Genomic DNA, 22,537 nt, shown 5'->3' on the forward strand with positions numbered 1-22,537 from the left:
CTAAACAAGCATTTGAAAAGGATAAAGTATAAATGTTTGCTCCTGAAATTCTTGAAGGCTATGTCTGACATGTGTATCTTTTGCTCACTTTTAAACCATCGTTTGAGAATAATTTTCTCATCAGAATATCAAATCAAAACCCACCTCCTTTAATCATGATAATGATGTTTATCCAAAACATCCAAAACAATTGCAAGTTTTAATGAAGGCTGCTAATACATGTTTGTTTGAATGTTAAATAATAGTATTTTAAAGTGTTTTGTAGACTATTATTCATTTTTGCCATGGTATTGGTAGTTTTTCTTAGGCTATATAATGTGATCAGTGATACGAAAATAAGGAGATGTGGTGTGATTGCCAATGAGACTATCCACCAGAGTCTGATTGATGTGAATGTAAGCAATCATAGGTCACAGTACGGCCTTCAATAATTAGCAAAACCCGCACTGAATAGTCACCAATAAAAGGGCTTCCATGACAAAATGTGAAACAGTTCAAAAGAAGAAACCAACGGCCTGATTTTTGAGAAAACAATAAACCTAAATCCAATTTGACTGACAGAAACCAATGACAACCAGTTTGTATTTGTTTTTCAATGAACATGATGAATGTTAGCGGTAAAGCTTGTGATAAGTAAAAGATTTTTGTGATCATAAATGCATTGTCTGTGTAAAATGAATTCTTAAAAGTACATACAATTCTGAAAAATACATACATTTACATACTTAAAAGATATAATGGGCTACTTAATACATTGATTGATTGGTTGTTGTTTGCGTTAGGTCTGCTACTAAACACAAATTAGGAAAATAAATAGATATAATATATATGTAATTTGCCAGTGATCCAAGGAATTCACAAAGAAATACCAGGAAGATTCAGACATTGATAAATTTGTTTCTCATACAGCATGAGAATGAGTAAAAGTTTACGTTTTGGTAAACTGCAAAGGGCGTTAAATTAGGTTAGAAACATTCAAAAGAAATTACCATGGTTTCTTTTACATTTGTATTAATAAAAAAAAGAAGAAAAAAACAATAAAACAATTTATTCAGAGACAAACAGTTACTTGGATTTACAATTGTTACTGATAAAAAAAACTGCTAAAATGATAAACATAATAACATGAATAATTCTTATGTAAAGAAGTAACTTAATACAATTGTTTTGAAAACAGATGAGATTAGATGACGCCCAGTTAACGGAGGCACAAGAGTTGAAACAACGACTGCAGCAAGAGTTAGAACTCCTGATGGCATATCAGAGTAAAATAAAAATGCAGATGGAAGCACAGCACCATAGAGAGAGGAAACAGTTAGAGGAGAGAGTGTCGTTACGACGAGCTCTCCTTGAACAAAAGGTATGCAGATTGTAACTTAAATACAGATAGAAAACAAATACTGCTGCTTAGATGAACAAAGATAAAATCTACTTAAATACACCATACATACTAGTATAAACATATATATTCATTTAGAAAACTCTACAAAAATCTATTCTAGAACTAAAGAAACGTTTACTATTAAGAGAAACATCTTGTGGAGATAATTTTTATGATGAACAGCTCGTAAACAGAATTGTTTTCAGGGTCTGTTTTTTCTGAGGTACCTGTTTTGTATCCACAATTTATTGAAACTTTCTCAGAATCTTATTCATATAACACCGTTGTGCAGTTTTTTATGCACTTTTTGTCTCATTTTGTGAACTTTGCTCACAGAACCTGTAGTTACAATCAACCGTAGGAACATGGAATTGATGAAAAAATATGAAATAAAATTGAATCTCCATATTAGACGACATAGCTGTATGTGATAATACATATTCCTATGATGAGCTATTGTGCCAAATAGAATACCTATACACCATTGAGACAGCAACCTTACAGCACAAAATAAAACTAAAGATGAATATAGTATTTAATAGCAGCCACACATCAATTGAATAATCTACACTAAACAGAGTTAGTTAAACTCTTAAAAAATATCCTTGTAAATTTCTATTCACAACAAATATGAATTCATTTGATTCACAGATGACAAACTTATAGATAATTCTTCAATTGCTTCGTAGTGAGGATTTGCAATTTTATACCTTGTCTGCTTTTTATGAAGAATATACTCAAATATATCCATTCCTTTAATGTGTACATTATCTTACCTTTTTCGTACTTTACAGATGGACGATGACCGAACAAAACTTTCAAGTGCTAAAACAGAAATGGTTAAAGCTTTAAATGAACGACAAGTGAAAGAAATAGAAGAATTCGATGAAGAGACTATAAGTTTAGGAATGAACGCCATGGAAGTGATGGAAGCCTCTACGATGGCACAGAATTATGATGACGATGTTAGTTTACGTGGAAGTATGATAAGTCTGACTCCAAGTAACAGTAGTAGTTCTTTCACTTCCACCTCGTATCGGGATTAACCCACATCATGTTCGTCGTTTTACTCAGGTGTTCAGAACACCAATAGTTACCACACACTCGCTGAATTTCCCCTTTATAGAGGATTTCATAACTTAATCCATCACTGTTCGGTTCTGTTCCAGGCAAAAAAATGTGCTTAATATAGAAAATGTTAACCATGTATTCTGAACGTTCAAGTGCCATGCAGAAGGTAGAACCTCAGTGATGGTTACCAAGGCAACCAAATGAGTGGCCTTGGAACAGGAGTAGTTAACTACAAGTGTGATTAAAATGGAGAGTATATACTCCTCATTGTGGATGAAGTGCTTTCATTATTAAAGTTATCTCACTTCAAGTCTTACAGCGGGATGCAAGATTCATATAAGAAGTCGTAATGATGTTAATTTCTGTTAATTCTGAAATTTTTGCATGCCTTTATTTATTGTGATTTTTTTAGAATGGACACAAATGCCAGATTAATCCATTTAATCATTGTGGTTTCAGTAAATGATGCATTCAAATAACAATGAATATCAGAATTTAAAACACATGTTTTTATTTACTTCCTAAGTTATTATTTTATATGATTTTATCATGTTTATATGACAATAAAAATAGATTAAAAAGTGAAATAACTATTCCAAATGAGAAATACAAAAAGAACTTAATAATCCAGTCCTGTCTTTTTACTTCCTATGAATTAAAAAGTATTTGAAAAATGTGTAGTCTTGCATCCCTCTAAGCTAACTTGAGTAACTTAAATATGTTTTACTATGCTTAATTATTTTGTTAAGTGTATACCAATTTATGATATATATATTATTTTGTATTGTATGAAACTTAGAAAATATGATAATCTAAGAATTATTAATATTTATGGTACTTAAAAAATTAGAATGAGAGAAACCACACAATAGAATTACATCATGGAGGTATAGTTAATCAAAATGACATATCATTTCTGTTGAACAGAGTAGGTAAAACTTAGAAGAAGGGATAGAGATATACAATGATATACTGATATATGGGGCATAGCTTTTCTGTAGTGTTGGGACATTTTTTATGCTGATTTTTTTTTTGTTAATCTGACTTTACAAACTGATGATAGGATAGATTAAAATTTCCCTTTTTGAGACAACAGTTACATCATTGAGACTGCCTAAAATAACATAAGTTTTCCTGATGTAATTTTGAAAACAGATTACTTTGACCATCCACTTCAAAGAATTAAAAATTAAATTGTATAGTTGAAAGAAAGTATGGACTGGTTTAAGTGTTCTTACAAGAAAAAAAATGTACAAGTTTTATGGCTGGTCTCTTAAAACTTGTAAGGAAGAGCCAAGGAAAGACACTTATAAAATTGGGAATGGAAACGGGGAATGTGTCAAAGAGACAATAACCCGACCATCTTATGAATTACTGCTGATTATTGTTGACCATTGGGTTCATTAATTTTACTAAATATTTCCAATGGAAAATGAAAGATTTTGGTGTGTTTATATATATCAATGTCATGATTTATATATGGCTAATTCAATTCACAAGTAAGGTATCAAAATATTTATTTTATTTAATTATAGTAAAGCTATGCTCCTGTCTGAAATTTACATTTGAACCCAAGTTTCTTAAGATTTCAACAATATGGTATATTTTAGTAACTGCATATTATTTAATAACATCCACTTATAAATATTTAAATTCATCTGTTTATTTATTTTGCTTTGAGATAATTCCACTATTGTATACCAGTTTTAAAGATACACCTTTAATCAAAGTACCTGTACATTTTTGTACCTTATAATTTTGGTAATTTTTGTTTACCTTCTGTTATATAAGTGCCAACTGCAGTGCTCTGTTATTATGCTATAAGGAACACCTGTCATTGTTTTTCATTTCTTACACATATGGAATGAAAAATACCATTTTGTTACAAAATAAGAACAATTAAACAGATTCCTCTCTAATATACTTGTCATATGTAAACTAATACACCAATCACTATCCAATTCTTCTGCGTAACTTTTTTAAAGTGGGTAAATATACCTGGAAATTTATGCATGACAGAAAACAGAAAGCTAATACTTCAAAGACTTTCTGACTCAGGTTTGAACTATTTTATCATGAAAGGGGAATTCCTGGAGATTGAAATGTGACAGAAATTTCTTTCAAATAACCATTTATCATGTTTTTGAAGTAATTTTTCTGTATATTTGTTATTGATTTCTAACGATTTCTAATTTTTATACGACCGCAAAAATTAAAAATTTTTTGGTCGTATATTGGTATGACGTTGGTGTCGTCGTCGTTGTCGTCGTCTGGTGTCGTCCGGCGTCGTCCGAAGACACATTGGTTTTTGCACTCTAACTTTAGTTTAAGAGAATGGATCTCCATGAAATTTTACCATAAGGTTCAATACCACGAAAGGAAGGCTGGGATTGATTTTGGGGGTTATGGTACCAACAGTTAAGGAATTAGGGGCCAAAAAGGGGCCAAAAATAAGCATTTTTGTAACTTCCAGACAATAACGTGTGTGTTAGTGTATGGATCTCTCTGACATTGTACCACAAGGTTCCATATCACAAAGGGAAGGCTGTAATTGATTTTGGGGGTAATTGCCTCAAAATTTTAGGAATAAGGGGCCAAAAAAGGGGCAAAAAACAAGCATTTTTCTAGTTTCATGACAATAACTTGTGTGTAAGTGTTTGGATATTTCTGAAATTGTACTACAAGGTTCCATATCACAAAGGGAAAGCTGGAATTGAGTTTGGGGGTAATTGTCCGAAACGTTTAGGAATTGGGGGCCAAAAAGGGGCAAAAAAAATGCATTTTTCTAGTTTCCAGACAATAACTTGTGTTCAAGTGTATGGATCTCTCTGAAATTGTACTGCAAGGTACCATACCACAAAGGGAAGGCTGGGATTGAGTTTGGGGGTGATGAATCATAAGGGGGTTCAAAAAATTTGGGGGGGGGGATTTTTTTTCTTTTAAAATTTTCCATTTTAAGTTGGTTATTTCTGATTTATATTTAAAAGCAAATAATAATGATATGGTAGGAGATACACACTAAACAGGATGTGTAAATTATTATATAATAAGTATTGTGCAATAGCAAGAAATTTTCAATAGCACAGTATTGCACAATAGCAAGAAATCTTCAATTGCACAGTATTGCGCAATAGCAAGAAATCTTCAATTGCACAGTATTGCGCAATAGCAAGAAATATCTAATAGCACAATATTGCGCAATAGCAAGAAATTGTCAATTGTACAGTATTGCGCAATAGCAAGAAATATTCAATTGCACAGTATTGTGCAAAAGAAGATACTTCGTATAAATTGCTTATTTCTTGATCAATTTCAATGGGGTTTTATTCTTGAATTCTTGGGGTTCTTTAATATGCGGAATCTAACTGTGTATTAAGTTTTTGGATTTTGGGACCGGTTTTTTAATTGGTCCACATTGAGGTCCAAAGGGTCCAAAATTTAACTTTGTTTGATTTCATCAAAAATTGAATTATTGGGGTTGTTTGATATGCCGAATCTAACCGTGTATTTAGATTCTTAATTTTTGGTTCCGTTTTCAAATTGGTCTACATTAAGGTCCAAAAGGTCCAAAATTAAACTTAGTTTGATTTTAACAAAAATTGAATTTTTAGGGTTCTTTGATATGCTGAATCTAAACATGTATTTAGATTTTTGATTATGGGCCCAGTTTTCAAGATGGTCCAAATCGGGGTCCAAAATTAAACTTTGTTTGATTTCAACAAAAATTGAATATATGGGGTTCTTTGATATGCTGAATCTAACCATGTATTTAGATTTTTGATTTTTGGGCCCCGTTATCAACTTTGTCCACATTGAGGTCAAAAGGGTCCAAAATTAAACTTTGTTTGATTTCATCAAAAATTGAATTCTTGGGGTTCTTTGATATGCTGAATCTAACCATGTATTTAGATTTTGGATATTGGACCATAATAGGTGAATGTCCAATTTAAAATTTTTAAGTTCTTAGACCACATTCATTCTGTGTCAGAAACCTATGCTGTGTCAAATATTTAATCACAATCCAAATTCAGAGCTGTATCAAGCTTGAATGTTGTGTCCATACTTGCCCCAACTGTTCAGGGTTCGACCTCTGCGGTCGTATCAAGCTGCGCCCTGCGGAGCATTTTATTAATGAGTAATATAGTAAAGATATACTGACATAAAAGGTCTCTAAACACAGTAGCTCCAAATGGAACTTTTTGTTATTGGAAGCCATATTAATTATGTGAATCATTGGACAAAAATATGTAGCATATAAAAATATAGGATATTTCTTAACTTTTAACCTTTGAGTTTGTATGAAATTGAAATGAAAAAAAAAAACACCTAAAATTCACTGGTATGACAATGGAGCACTGTACAACTATTACTTCAGTGTCATTTATGTTACCATGTGTCACATGATCATTTTGTCATGCTGTAATATCAATCCCATAATCCCACAGTCTAATAATCCAGGTGAAAACTTAGCAACAGTGTTATATATTATTTTAGTTAGAAACACCTTTGGTGCTACTCGTTGTAAAAAAAACATGTATAACAAACATGCTATGTCTTGTTTTTCATCATTTGCAGCATTTTATTTAATCTCTGAAATACAGGCCTGTGTCTTTCCTTTGTCAAACTTCTTATTCTGTCGCACCAATAACAATCAGGGTTAGGGCATGGAGTGAACAAGGTTGTTTGACAAAGGATGACACGAGCCTCTTTCTGAGATTTTATTACTTACTGATAATCAGGAATATATAAGATACTCTCTGTCTTTCTATATAAGTATATTGTACATGTGTATTTAAGCTTCTGAAAAAAATATTAGAAATGAAACAAGACATGAAGGGTTATTCTATATAAAGGAAAAGCACTTAGTATTAAAGACTCTATTAAATATTTTGTTCTCCTTCGGTTTTAAGAAGAATCCACGAGAAATACTTAAATATTTGGAGTATGCCAATTGATTGTGGTCATGGGCTATAATGTTTGTTAAAAATGTACACAAGCCTTTCATGTAGGTTATAGTCATAACTATGTACTGTCAATTTATTATTATGTGTGGGATACCAGAAGTTATTATGGAAATTTGTGATCCACAAATATTAAAAAATGATGCTTGTATGCAAAATATGTCAAAACTCGGAAAATGCAATTTTTTCGCAATCCACAAAAATTGGTACCCAGTAAAATCAACGAATCCATATTAAAACATGTTTATGGGCTCATTAATGTGTAAATAAGAATTTTAGAAAGAACTTTTTTTTGTTTGGTTCTGTGGATTCATCAGAACCTCTGTTTTACACATGTAACCATGATAAGTAATGAAGCCCCCTATCGTAAACTCATTCAAAGAATGATTTTTAGAAAGTATATTTAAGAAGAGCTTGTTATTCAGATTTATAACATAGAAATTTGCTGGTTCAAATGCTGTAATGTTATGCCTAATTTATTTGGTCTTTTTGTTAGGGGTTGATCCAAAATTAAATGCATGGGGGACATGGAAGGCACTTTAAAAAAAAAAAATCAATTTAAGAAGACAATTTGCCATTATATAAATAACACATAGCTGAAAGGGTGATAGAGCAGATTGTTACCCTGAAAAACATTGTCAACTGAGGCGAAGCCGGGGGTTGACCATGCTTTTTAGAGGGGTACCAATCTGCTCTATCACCCTCTCATCTATGTGTTATTTAATTTATTATACTGAATGTTCTATCATGATTGTCTTTTGCTGTTAAATTTTAGATTGAAAGTACTTATCTATGACGTCGCGTACAAAACAACGTTACAGTTATTAGAAAATATAATAACATTATTTGATCCAAAGACAAATGCTATGGATTGTTTTTTTTTCATCTGTTAATGTTTTTCATAAATTGAAGAAAGGTTGCATTTTCCTGGATACCTAGACCTCAAATTATCATGGTTATAACAATTTGTAAACAAGCTTTTTGACAATTTGCCTTTTTGTGAAACACTTAAATTTGTTCTTCTCTTTACCCACAAAATCCATGAAAATTAGTACCCCATGAATGACAATAAATTCACAGTAGCCCCATTTCCCATATTTGTATACATCCATCCATTAGGCCAGGTTTTATATACCTCATCTGTCCCAATACTCTTTCTGCTTATTTATAGGTTTACATACGCTTCCCAGTTTTTTTATTTTAGTTGTTTTTGGAATAATTGTAACACACTACAGCACACTGACATGACATCTTGATATTTATGGCCATGTTCACCAAAGCAAATTACAAGGTTACAGAAATTTATATGAAAAAAAATTCAAGTAGATTATATATGTGCATCACATTTTAAGTAAATATACATGAAAAAGGTGTCAATGACAGAATTGTTAACTTTTTAATTTGGACCAAAAATAAGATAAATCCATTTGTCAAACCTTCACATTTACCAACCAGGATGACATTGTAGAAAAAAATCTACCTCAGTAAGAACTGCAGCTTTTCTACAAATCATTCCCCATTTTTGCTTTATGATTAGATTACTGCTGTTAGTTTGTAGTTAATTCATTTCAAATTTTCTAAAATGACCTACGAAAAGCTGCAAATGTAAAAATTTTCATAACAATGAATGTTATTTTATTAAATGTTATGATAGCAAATGTTTATTAGAGAATGGGGAATCTTTAAACATGTGAAAGGTTTTTTTCTGTCTCAAACTCCTTTACCAACTTGATACAACCAGTAAATTCAATTCTGTGCAAGTAATTTTCGTCATGAATATAAAATTTCTTTGTTTACTAAAATATTGTATGGGTTTATATTGATGATAATTAAGACTCAATTGAAAATTTGTATTTTATTGAGACTAAATTTGATTTTGAGGGGAACAAGAAATCCATGAAAATTGTACACAGCAAACAAAAATACATTCACAGCATTATAAGCTGAGATAGACATTGTCCTCAAATTTTTTCATTACCTTTTAAAAGGTCATCTTTCATGTTATTAAGGCCATGGTGAAATAAAAATTCAGATTGTCATCCCTGTTGTTCTGATTTGTCTTTTAGAGCAACACATTCTTTATGTTCCTTTTCTTTTATTTTGCTAGAGAGGTTTAATATAAAAAAACTTATGACATAAAATTGTAAACAGAATTTGCTTGACTAGCCCACTTTATCAAAAGTTGGATGAGAATCTAGGAATTTTTTGTTTTGGCCTTTATAACCAATTACGACTTATGTATTACATTATATATCTTAAGATGAATAATGTATTATGGTAAAAGAACACCAGTTTATGACCCAAGTTGGAAAACAATCCAGTCAGTTATACAACTTAAAATTAAAGTAACACTATATAAAATTCTTGTGTTAACTGGCAACCTAGAATATATGCACCAAGAATGTCTTGAATCTTTGTAAAAGTGAGAATTTAGAATTTTAAAATTTAATTTAGAGTAAATTTAATGGGAAACCAGTATCATTTTTTTTATCACTACACACTGTTAAGGTACTGGTTGATTGTAAGTTTACATTAGAATATAATCATGATTTAAGTATGACCCTGCTGATTCTGGTTCTTATATTATATCAGTACTACAACTCCATGAATATGCCATGTAAATAGATACCACTTGTTATATGATCAAATATAAGTGCAACATTACCTGTCATGAATTATTTTATTTATATCTGTATTTTGCTTTTATCTAAAGTAATACAGCCAAACCAAATTTCTGTTAATAGTACATTGGACTGTTTGGTATTGCAGCTATTAATATACTATTTATTTTGTATCCTCAGCATTTATTACCAGTTAAAATGATTGTTTAAATTTCTTTTGCATTGTTAGAAAGTACATCAAGGAAATAGTTGACTATGTACACTAACCCAATGCCTTATTATCTGAAGTCCCCAAGCTCATCCTCTCACTCAAATTCACAGAATTGACTAAATTTCTGATGATTTCTGGTTTTATTTTTAATACTGACCACATTGTATGATAAGTGTGTATATCAAAATTCGAAAAATGATTAAAAATAAGCAGAAATTTTTGCCCTGTGGACACTACAGGAAGTCATTTTCAGAATGATAAATTTTCACTTTCATTTGGCATTCTGACATTGATTGTAGTTGTTTACAGAAATGGAAAAATCAGATTGGCTGTTCAAATACTTGATGTTCAAATCCCAGATGTTCTTGAAATATTTGTTTTATATAAACAAAGGACTACTTATAATATTCCAATCATACTTGTAATACTGTGGATTCATTTATTTTCGTGTGTACCTATTTTTTACGGAAAAGGAAAATTTTATTTTCGTGGATATTTTATTTTGTGGTTTTGCAAAATTCTGAATAAAGGCAATAGAAATTTTGCACTTCGCTATTGTTCACCTGTACCAATGAAATCCATGAAAATGGGTATCTCACGAATAATAAAGAATCCACAGTAATTAAACTCAATTATAAGTTGAATATGTGTATTAAAGTACTTGATAATTTTCTGTTGGTCTAATTTGTATTTGAATGGTACTACATCACAAGAGAAATGACTTAGTACAAATTATAATTTTAGAGTTGATTAATAGAGTGCATTAGAAACAAGTTTAAAATCTTGTAGATACATTAATAACAACACTAACAAAGCTTAAGTAACTATGTTAAGTGCCTAATAAAACAATACAGAAGAAGCTTTCTATAATAAATTTATGTTTGTATTTAAAAACAAAGGGATACATTTAAACCTTGCAATGTTTGTTTTACAATAGTTTCAAAAAACCACTTGTGATAAAAGGTCATGTGTCTGAGCTGGAATTCATGATTTGGTATTCCTCATACTTCAATTCTTTGTTTAATACCATTTGTAAACTTTATTGTAGCACAATTTGAAATAATTTTTGCAGTTTTAAACTTGAAAGTTTGATGAATTCTTGTGGTGTAATAGACTTAAGATATGGTACCTTGACCAGGAATTTGTAGACTGTTACTTACCAATGTCATCATCCGTAAAGGTGTTATATTTACATAACTCTATTGATTCACACAGAAAAAGATATTATGACTGGCTTTGTACTAATTTCTTATTTTAAATAGTGTTTTGGTGCTAAAACAGATTTGTTGCAGAAGCTTTTATAAAGTGATGAGTCATAAATGTGTACAAAACTGGTAGAAATTTGAGGATTCTTTATGCAGAAATAACTACATATATACAAATACGTCATTGAAACTAGTGTGGGTAGTTTGTTAAATATGGTATTATTGAATACCAATGTGATTAGTCAGTTAGACAAGATATTTAACTTTTTAAATGACTGTATTTTCAAATGAATAAGAATGAAAAATTTAATAATACACATTAATTGTAACAACATTGTTCGTCTCTTTATTACTAAGAACCTTGAAATCGATGGCTGTTTTTTTCTTAACAATCATATATGTCTTGGTTTATACTGAAAACCCTCTGACGGCATACATTATTTCTATCTTCCACTTGCGCTGAACATATATATATATACTGTAGCTAAAACTTGAGAGGTTGCTAATCAGTCAGATAAGGCTGACCTCAGGTGATTTGGGATATTGTTATTATTATATTTGTCCTTGTAATCTTTGCTGACAAGTGTGCCAAGTGAATGGTGTTCCAAAAGTACATGTTGTGCACACAGAAAACACATATATTGTATGTTTCCAGTATTTGTGAAGAGAAAGCAATTCTAAGTGGTATATTTGCTGTAGAAGGAAACCGTATCACTGACCAGATGCTATGTAGATAAACTAACATGCAGACTTTCAGGAGTTAATTGCAGTTAAATAAAACACGACTATTGTTCTTCCTAACTTTCAAAGATATTGTGGCTAAAACCCTTAAATAAAGGCAACAGTAGTATACCTTGTTCAAAAGTCATAAATCGATTGAGAGAAAACAAATCCCGTTTACAAACTAAACCGAGGGAAACATCAACTATAAGAGGAAAACAAAGGAACAACAGGAACACTGAAGTGCAACAAAAACAAATGCCAACATAAATAGAAACGAACTATTTGATAACAACATATGCTACAAAATTTCTTGTCATTTTCCAATCATTTATTACAGATGGTGCAGCATATCTTATTTAACCCCTTCGCCCCCAATCCCGCCTGTAGTCGTGATAGCGACCACCACTCTATGATGGCCTGTATGACCCTCCATACTTTTTTAGAACTGCCCCAGCCCATCTGTCTTTACAGCAGGGACTTCAACCATGCAATTCATGGTCCATAAACTCTTCTCAGATGTGTGATTATGAAATAATGGCAACTTTAATGGCCTTTTTAGAGTTCAAAATCGGAAAAACGTGAAAAGTAGCCAAAATCAGGTGGGGGTGGCAGTCTTTTTATGACCACTACGTTACTGGTATGGGCTGTAGGTATCAACTAGTATTATAAATACATGCATAGATAGTACAGGAACACAAGGAGGTATAATATGGCCAAAAGAAATCTGGTCTGTAAAATCTAGGTCACCGTTTTGTCATAAATCGGTAAAAACGGACATTTAGGCTCATTGGCTAGCCAATATTAATTCCCCAGCAAGATTCTCAAGTCACATTTACTTCCAGTCAGCTTGGATAGACTGCTGTAACTGTAAGGTAATACTTGAATGACAAAGAAACACAGTTAAGTCATTGTTCACCTCTCAAGGTCGTATTAAAATCGAAAAATAGACTGAAAATGACAATTTTTCAGTAGGGGTGGGTTCAAACCCACCAGAAAATATAAAGTTTAATGTTACCATCACGGATTGGTTACCCAAGGCGTCATGTCTCAACTCATCAACTACATTTTTTCGCGGTATTCGATTTTTAGATAACAAAATATTCGTTTGATCTGTAAATTACCCATTGTTTTTATTTACTATTGTAACATTTTCATTGAGTGTGGATTCACAAGGCGGATGATACTAGCATATCTGGCGTCTTTCCGTTTGGAGTTCATGTGATGTATTTCCCCTTGATTTGTAAATTCTAAATAGATTTACGAGATTTCAACATCGGTAAACTACTGTTCTGTCCATGTTAGTTTTTTTTTAAATTTTATTAGCCAGTTTTAACTTTTTTTTTTGGCCCCGAGAATCACTTAAGAGACAATTTTGTTGAAATGCGCTTTTGGAGCAGTAAATTGGTACCGTGATATCTATAGCCCCGCTGATTTGACCTTGATGTTAAAATATTTCAACTTATTTAGTAATGATCAACTACGCATCGTCTAGACTACAGTACGTTCACTTTTGTGATTTTTCAACCAAAGCCAAACTTGATAAAAGAATAATAAGATCACTGCAAATTAATCCATTGATATACAGATTCGCTCGTCCTAAAATTTTGGAAACCCAAATTTGTTTACCGCTTTTACCTGAATCATACTGAATTATCGCTCCATTTAAATTATGTCAACAATTTAATTTTAAAATGTCATCGCTCGCTCCATAATTCACAGAAAATTTGATTTTTTTGGTGTTAAAAATCACTTATCTTGAAAATAGAAATGTTGTAGAATATAATTAAAAGTACTCCTCCTTTCAACAAATTTTAAGTTTCGCTTGCTTAAATACTGAATTAGGAAAAAAAAATTAAAACAAATATTTCGATAGCTCGATCCAATTTTGTACATAAAAGTCCGATGAACAAGTATTTAATAAGTAGAGGTCTAAGATACAAAAGGAAAATTGGAGGACGGAACACAATTGCCAACATACATGTATATTAAAAGATGAAAGGGTAGAGAGCCATAAAATATCTAGAACAGTACGTAGCTCTTGCTTCTAAGATGTCTGAGCTACGCACAGTGTCTGTTATGGTATGTAAATATTCATTGCGAAGAAGTGCAAGAACCAGTCACAACTAGCCTTGTGGAATTAGGTGGACCGCTGAAGCATCAATCGCTCGCACTCGTGTTCATCTAATTTGAGCTGACATATAGCTGTCTGGATTGATTACAATAGATGCAAACTGGAAAAAGTTACCATAATTTTATCTCCCCTGTTCTAAATCTACCAATAACAATCGTTCAAGTATCCACAAGACAAGACATTATTTTTTTTTCATTTATAAGTATTGTTTTATTCGAAATCGTCGATTTAATATATGTATAAAAATTACTATTGAAATAGCACATACACAGAAATCAAATTTAAAAACATATTTACTTTTTTAATTTGGAATCAAATGTTCACATGTTTTAAATTATATTGCACCTCTTTTCAATTTTTTTATAGTAAAATTCTAATTATTAACAGTATATAAAGAAAAACATTTCATACTGATGGTTATAACATTCTTTAATTGGCTGTCTGACATTTCAGACCTTTTATTTTCAAAAAAATAAAATAAAATTACACTACACATCTAAACAAAAGATAAAGCTTATATAAATATATATAAAACATATAATCTCTACAGATAAATTAAAAGGACGAGGTTAAAATACATATATAAACAGTTATTTGTTACCTCAATTCTATATAGACAGACAATGTACACTTATAATGATAAAATCACAACACAAAAGAGGATTTCACAACATAATTTGTCAAATTCTGCTCCGGCATTTGGAATCTTTATCTAATTTCAAATTTTCTGCGCATTAAGTGTGGGATTTGAAACCATTCTAAAAATGAGAGCCCTGTAACCACCAAAAAAGAGCTTAAATTGTAAATGTTTTACGCTCAATAATTTCTAAAAAATTAAAATCTAAAATTTTAATGTTCAATAATTTATAAAAATTAAAATCTAAAATCTTAAAATTTTAATGCTCAATAATTTCTAAAAATTAAAATCTAAAGTTTTAATGCTATATTTTGGAATTGAGAGTTCATCAAAATGCATAGATGCTTGGTGTATATAGGTAAATGTCCAATGATTGGCATTGGCAGAGCCAGTAAAATAATTGTGAATTCAATAGTCTTTAAAAGGGTTCTAATGGGACGACCATTTGCGTTTATAGTTGAAAATAATGACCAAACACTGCAACTGGCAAAAAATTAAAAATTAAATATTTTCAATGCGAGCTTGAAAAAATAATCTTCATCAAAAACTCCATTGTCTCAAAAGATAATAAATAATCCTCGCAATTATAGGAGATAAAGGTTTGATAGGGAGTAAAGTCCCTCCAGAACATCAAATGGTTGTCCCCTTTGAAGAGTAGGAAATAGAATGAAGTCCGCATTGCTTGGGGAATTATGTACTTAGTTTCTATAAAACATTATTAATTTTTTTTCCTACGAATCCCTTTTGAAATGTTTATATACCTAAATACTTAAACATATCATGACAGGAGTCCGTTTCACAAAAAAACTTACGACTAAAATTAATTGTTAGTCATGAACAATTCATTATACTTACGATTAATCTTAGTCGTAAGTTTTTTTTTGAAACCGACTCCAGGTTTGTACCCAAGATAGTAATTGACGTTATAATAAATCCCATTATTTACTAAATCAGACAAATAATAATCATATTCTCTGAACATCTAATAAGCATCAATACTAGTTTAATCGAAATGATTAATTTATTCTATTCGCTTCCTAAGAGTTTCAGCTGAATTGTCGGCACTCCAGTTTTAGTTGAACGTCCTTTAACTAAGAATTGTGCTCCTGCTGGGTAAACTCTTTCCTTTTCTGTGTAGCAGGCATAATCCTCAATGTTCAGCGGTTGCCACTGCGAATCACCAGAGTTGTCAATAATGAAATGCACTTCCAGGTCGCCACTTGGTGCACACGACGGAAAAATCTGAGCACATTGTTGTTGAACAGAGGATGAAACAAATGATAACCACGTAAACTTTGTTCCTGGTTGGTACTTTGCTAGATCTCTCGCAGAAACCTTCATTTTGCGATGTGTTTTTGTTTTTTCTCTGACCAAATTTCTCCAGCAAAACAGAAGTAGATGGAACATTAGAATATATGGTCCGAGCGCTAGATCATTTGCTGTAGGTTTGAAGCCTGTATCCCGTTGTCGCCTCAACGCTGTGTTGAGGTACGTATATAATTGGGTTGTTTCGTCGGTATATACATTAACAATCATCTTGTAAAAGTCTAATTTGGTGGTACATTGACTAACCACGTTGCTTGCCTCCTTACATGCTGGATAAAGTGACTGTGAAACTTTATCCCTAACAGCTATCCAGTTTTTACCTGTATTGACATGCTTAAAAACATCATTCAATAAAACTGGAAGTTGTTTCGTTTTGTCGACATAAGACGGATGAAAAGCGCCTTTGTACGCCGCCAATGTAAGTCTGAATAGACCATATTCTTCATTTTCGATAGAGCTATTCCCATCGTAGTATGTTTCGATGTCCTCCTCACTTTCAGGAGTGATGTGGTTCTGAATGATCTTCGAAGCCTCTAAATATCCAAACAAATCAGCTATTTGCTGTGCTGTATTGCCACCCGTTGGTCCTTTCTCGGAAATGCCATCCTTTGCCTTTAATGTTTTGTCACATGCTTGAAACTGAAGTAGAGTTCTTATTGCGGCGTGATTGTTCCACCAAACAGCCTGTTGTAGTAAACCCCATCTTCTGTCCTCTGGGACTAGGTTTATGAGATATGGTTTCAGTGGTCTACCTGGGGTCCCTAAAATTCGCCACACTTCTCCCCAATTCCCCAGTTTTGCTGCCGCAAACATTCTCTGGATATCTGAACGGTCCTGTTCAATACTCCGTGTGGATGATGATATTATGCCCATTTTGACAAGTCTAAAAGAATGATAAATCATGGCTTAAAATATCATCAATAGCTGCAACAAAATGAAAACTCTTCAATGTGCATTTGATGTGTGCATAAATTCACAAACCTATTTTCCACTGACACTTTTACACGCAAAATAACAAAGTAACTATATATTTGGATCGAAATGTCTGCTTATCAATGATCGAAACCACCTGTATGATGGTAAATTAAAAACAATGCTGACCTGTACTTTAAAATCGGATACCGTCGCATTTTCCAATCATTTTTCTCATTTATGACACATACACAAAATATAACGTCACAGTACCCAAATTGCACCGAGTACACAAATTGCACCTATTTACCAAAAGTAGCAGCGAAAATCTTGCAAGTTTTCTTAGGGACTAAACAATTTGTATTTTATCATTTGACATAATGCACGTCTTTCAAATAGGTAAATAATATTTAAATATTCACAAAACGTTCACAGTATATATCAACAGATGAAGTATTCACTGGAAAATTAAAATCTACGGAAACGTCACAATGCGACGGCAACAAAAATTCATCTTTTAAAAATGAGCAAATAAAATATGTTACGAGCATCCATTTCTTGAAAAAAAATTAATAGTAAGCATGGACTAATGTCAAATTATTCTAAATATTTGAAGAAATAAAACAAAACATCGGTTAATCGATTTTTAAGGATGTAAATTTAAGCATGGATGCAATTTGGGTACTCCTCATTACAGAATCATGGATCGTTTGGAGGTCGGTTCAAACCCATTTTTCTATGATTCAATACGGATTCAATTAAATTGGTGGAACTATATAGTAAATAAGGATACATCTACAAAATAAACACAGAATGGACATTTTTATCTGGATCATAAATGAACGTAGGTGAAAAAACTGTCAAAATATGTGTAATTTGAGTACCCTCACGTTACCTATATTACCGTTGTACCAAAGTTGTCAGACGCATGCTAAGAAAAATAATTGCTCCTTAATGTTTATTTTGCTCTGCTACAAAAAGGGTGAAAATATCAATCAAAAAGGCAAAGAGGTAGGACAAATTTCCTGTATTTTTTTTCATTGACGGGATCAAAATCAGAAAATTATCAAAACCTAAATGCATTCGAATAATGATATAACAAATGTATTTGTTTCAACACTTCATATTTCTATTGAAGGAATATCGCAAATTTAACACGTTAATGTATAATTTTGCATCGAAGGACGTCTCTCACCACAAAAAATTCATTTGTATCCGAAAGACTTTATGAAGCTTTACTTTCCACAGACTTTTGGTTTTGGCTAAGAAGTACTTCTCATACACTTTTTTGGATAAATATTCAAAATCAGTTTACTTCGGATTTCATAAAAATCGAAATTATGAGAATGAATATATAGATTATTCCTTACATATTTCCTTAAGTTTAAATGTCGATGGTAGCAATGTTTTTATTGTCATTCTATGTACATGATTAGGACAATCGAAGTCATTGCATAAACATATATTTTTAAAACGCCGTTGTTTTTCCCTATTATATGTCTATTTCTTAGATTGAATATTTGATTATTCTGCATATTTTCTAATCACATGGTTTATGTGTTATATGCCCTTCTTGGGCCCTAATTTGTAGAATAAAAATTCCTCTTCTTCTTATCTTAGTTACTCCTTCTATTGATATACACATTTGTTTGATTGTTTAATAAACCAGTAAAGTAATTTATTTTCGTATTAGTGAAAACAAACAAGAACGTTATAGATATCTGGTTTGCTCTTTTATCCTGATGTTTCATAATTATCAAGATCAAACCTTTAAATATGGTATGAGTTAACGTCACATGAAATGTTAAAAGCTAGGTAAAAAATCATTATGGATCGGTTATTTATACATGCTGTATGGGAATATTAACTATTTTTAGACTATTGAGCTTTTACGTCTAAAATGAACTCATTCGTGTTTTTTAAAATACTTTCAGAATATCTACAATTCCATAAGTTATGTAAGTATAGACCTAATTCGATGAAGTCATTTGCGTAAAATGCAGTTTTCTGGATATCAGACTTTTGATAAACTAAAATGAGTTCACGATTTATCTATATTTTTATTATATTTTTAGCTATTAAATAATACTATCAAAGAAAGGGTAAAAAATTGCAATATTTATTTTGCTACATTATTGAAAGAAAAAACGAGAATTTATATCATGAAAGAAGTTTGCTGTCTCCTAAAGTTCAGCTGCTTAAGTGCGCTGATTCGGGGGTCGTCACATCGTCTGATGTAGTTCGTACAAGATAATTCAATCAACATGATCAAAGATAACAATTAAAGTGTACGTATCAAATTGCACCACGCTAGAGTTGTCAGCGTATATTTGTTTCTCCTAACAGAAGTTCCGCTGGAAATTTGTTATAAATATATTGAATTAGGGAAATATGGATTGATTGCTAATTAAACAACTATCCACCAGAGTTCAAATAAACTGGATGTAAGCAAATATAGTTCACCACATGGCCTTCAACAATGAACAAAACCGATATAAACAGTTATATACTATATTTTTCCTGTTGGAAAAAAACTCTATACTCCCTTTGTTATATTTCTGCCAGTGGAAATAATAATCCAATATACTTACTGCATATAGAACTGATATTAAATAGGAATTTCGATTTTATGACACAGTTTTATGAGTTTTTTTTTTTTTTTTTTTTTGCTCCGTGTTGAAAACCCCACTGTGACATTGAGATGAAGAACAGCAATAAAAGCGCTGTTCCTATGCTTTTTGTGTTGTTTTTGTTTGTTGCTGTGCATGTATTGATTTTGTGTCATGGATTGATACCCCATATCCTTTGTTTTTCTATTACAAGTACCCGACTAGAAGAGAATGTTTCTGCATCTGTCAGGATGGGTTATAATAAATACGCAAACGGTATAAGTATGATCTGGTGTAAGACAGTTCTGACTATCTTTGTTTGCCTCTTTTGGATAATAGTTCCCGCAAATGTACAATTTTCCGCTGCTAAGCGTTAATCGTGAATTCACGGGGAAAACCCCAACAAAATCAGATATATAGAAAAAAGCCAGAACAATAACGAAATTAAGACTTGAAAACAACAGCAACAACAAAACCTTCCCTCTCCCCATAAAAATGACAGATTTTGCATTTGCATTGCCATATTCAATGAATATCAAGTACCAGAACCAAGTTACAAGGTTTGATAAGATCAACATTATAGACAATATTCGGATATTTGCTTTTCATTTATCTTGTTGTCAGTCGAAATTTATCAATGTGATAAAACGTAATCGTTTTGTAACAAAAGAATGAATGTGTAAAACACATTATTATCTCCATTTTGTCAGTAAAATATTTTTGATTATTAATGCAGAAAAATACTTACTGTTAGAGGAAGCTATATAATCATACAATGAGTATATAAGAACAAAGTTTGCAGCTTTTATACGGTTATGAAAAAGAAAGTTGTATTTTTGTAAAATCATAAAATAAGACCATTACAACAAATACTATAAATAGCATAAGAGTAATTTAACGCAAACTATAAATAGATTTGTCTATAAACATAAATATAACATATTAAACTGAACTCTATCCAAAAAGAAATTTGTAATTTTGGTATCCACTGCAATCAAATAGAAGAAATTACATTATTGACTGATATTATACTACTACTGTATTGTATAACAAGTATGTCAAAACCGAATGGAGCTGATATGGTACTGGTTTAACATGTTTAAGTATGTTCTTCCTTCCGCGTGCATGATATTCTGTGTGATGCATTTTCATATTCATCGTTAATCCACTTCCTGATAATATTCATACATACGATTATCATGAATTGAATTTTCGTCACATTTTTCTCAGGAAATTAATATGATTAAGGATTTTTAAATTTGGGAATACACCTCGTGTGAGCTATACCGTATGATTCGTTCTCACATCCGTTAATGTCCGTTGCCCATTAAATTCCTGCTTACATAATACTTATAGTAGGTGTATAATATGTGTTTGTACAAACGCATGTAAATACATGTTTTGCATATATAAACTGAATGCCTTTTTTCCTATAATAACTCATCATGCTCACATGCGTACAGACAATTAAACAATGGGGTAAATATTCTGGTTTATTCTTACATGATATATAAATATGTATATGGCTTTTAAGTAGCTGTTAGTAACTGCGAGTACTCTCACATCGTACTTTCTTGTTTATTTGACCTGTTGATACTAATTGTAATGCTTTTTTATTATTTAATGTTATTCAGGGTTATATCTAGTCTATATACCAGTTTTGACTGTGTTTGGTATTACTATAAATTTTCACTTCGTACTATGAACATCAAAATTATTTATTTTGTAAAAATATTTCCTTTCTCTATTGGAACTGTACACGTATACCTAACAACAAAATTATTTTCATTTACCTGTGTTTAAAGTTATTGCAAATGGCTGATATTTTTTGTTCGAGCATATTGTTTTTCTTAAATTGTTTAACATTTCATACCGATATAACATGTTACTATTATCATTCTTCCCTTAGTTTAATTATTTTGTATTTATAATGCACATTGTATCATAGGTCAAATTTATTTGTTCAGTGTATGTTTACTGGTGTTAATATGTCCTTTGATTGAGTTAAGCTATTTCAGTTGATATTTTATAGTGTGTCTTTCTATGTTGTTATGTTACACTTTTGTTTCAGAAAAAGGGTGAAGGTTTGGTAACATTAAAACGTTTAAACCCGCTGCATTTGTTTGCACCTGTCCTAATTCAGGAATCTGATGTTTAGTAGTTGTCGTTTGTTGGTGTGGTTCTTAAGTGTTTCTCGTTTCTCGTTTTTTATAGATTAGACCGTTGGTTTTCCCGTTTGAACGGTTTTACACTAGTAATTTTTGGGGCCCTTAATTTATAGCTTACTGTTGAAGACCGTACTTTGACCTATAATGGTTTACTTTTATAAATTTTGACTTGGATGGAGAGTTGTCTCATTGGCACTCATACCACATCTTCTTATATCTATATATGGTTTAAAAATGAAAAATCAATAATTTAGTTCACTCACTAACAATGACACACATATTATCATTCATATTGTTTACTTCGAAATAATCCTTCTGACATTTCGATCTTGAAAATGTATTCGATTTCAACATTTTGGAAATTTTATATCTCTGTCTATAATTAGCTTAAGTAATTCCATAATATTCTATATTTATCAGTCCCCATATCAGAATGATGTAATGAATATATATGTATACTGTTTTTACCCAGACAACTATTAATAGCATGTGTGAATTGCAAGGAAAATGCTTACGGAGTTAACAAAATCGTTGTTGACTTTTTATGATTTCATAACTATTTATTGTAATGGCATGATTCC

At 31.4% G+C, this 22,537-nt stretch overlaps 2 protein-coding genes across 7 annotated transcripts in view; one reads left to right on the plus strand and one right to left on the minus strand.

Moving 5' to 3' along the window:
* Nucleotides 1–11,784, plus strand: part of LOC127712154 (serine/threonine-protein kinase TAO1-like) — a 48,828-nt gene extending 37,044 nt beyond the window's left edge. For 5 of the 6 annotated variants that reach the window (XM_052218423.1, XM_052218424.1, XM_052218425.1 and 2 more), the window contains 2 exons: nt 1,178–1,360; nt 2,176–11,784. In XM_052218423.1, the coding sequence (XP_052074383.1) occupies nt 1,178–1,360; nt 2,176–2,427 (435 nt within the window). In that variant the 3' untranslated portion in view covers nt 2,428–11,784. The remainder of the gene's footprint in view (nt 1–1,177; nt 1,361–2,175) is intronic. The other variant, XR_007986973.1, reaches the window with a different exon arrangement.
* Nucleotides 11,785–14,579: 2,795 nt separating this feature from the next.
* Nucleotides 14,580–20,634, minus strand: LOC127712156 (uncharacterized). Its single transcript, XM_052218427.1, has 2 exons — nt 20,537–20,634; nt 14,580–17,150 (listed from the first exon to the last, which is right to left on the minus strand). The coding sequence occupies exon 2, from the start codon at nt 17,138–17,140 to the stop codon at nt 15,968–15,970; it is 1,173 nt and encodes a 390-aa protein (XP_052074387.1). The 5' UTR covers nt 17,141–17,150; nt 20,537–20,634; the 3' UTR covers nt 14,580–15,967.
* Nucleotides 20,635–22,537: the final 1,903 nt, after the last annotated feature.

This window comes from Mytilus californianus, unplaced genomic scaffold, assembly GCF_021869535.1.
Source record: "Mytilus californianus isolate M0D057914Y unplaced genomic scaffold, xbMytCali1.0.p SCAF_8, whole genome shotgun sequence".
In the NCBI taxonomy this organism is placed as follows: domain Eukaryota; kingdom Metazoa; phylum Mollusca; class Bivalvia; order Mytilida; family Mytilidae; genus Mytilus; species Mytilus californianus.

Coding starts and splice junctions, on each gene's coding strand:
- LOC127712156 (XM_052218427.1), bottom strand. CDS start 17,140: ATGGGCATAATATCATCATCCACACGGAGTATTGAACAGGACCGTTCA.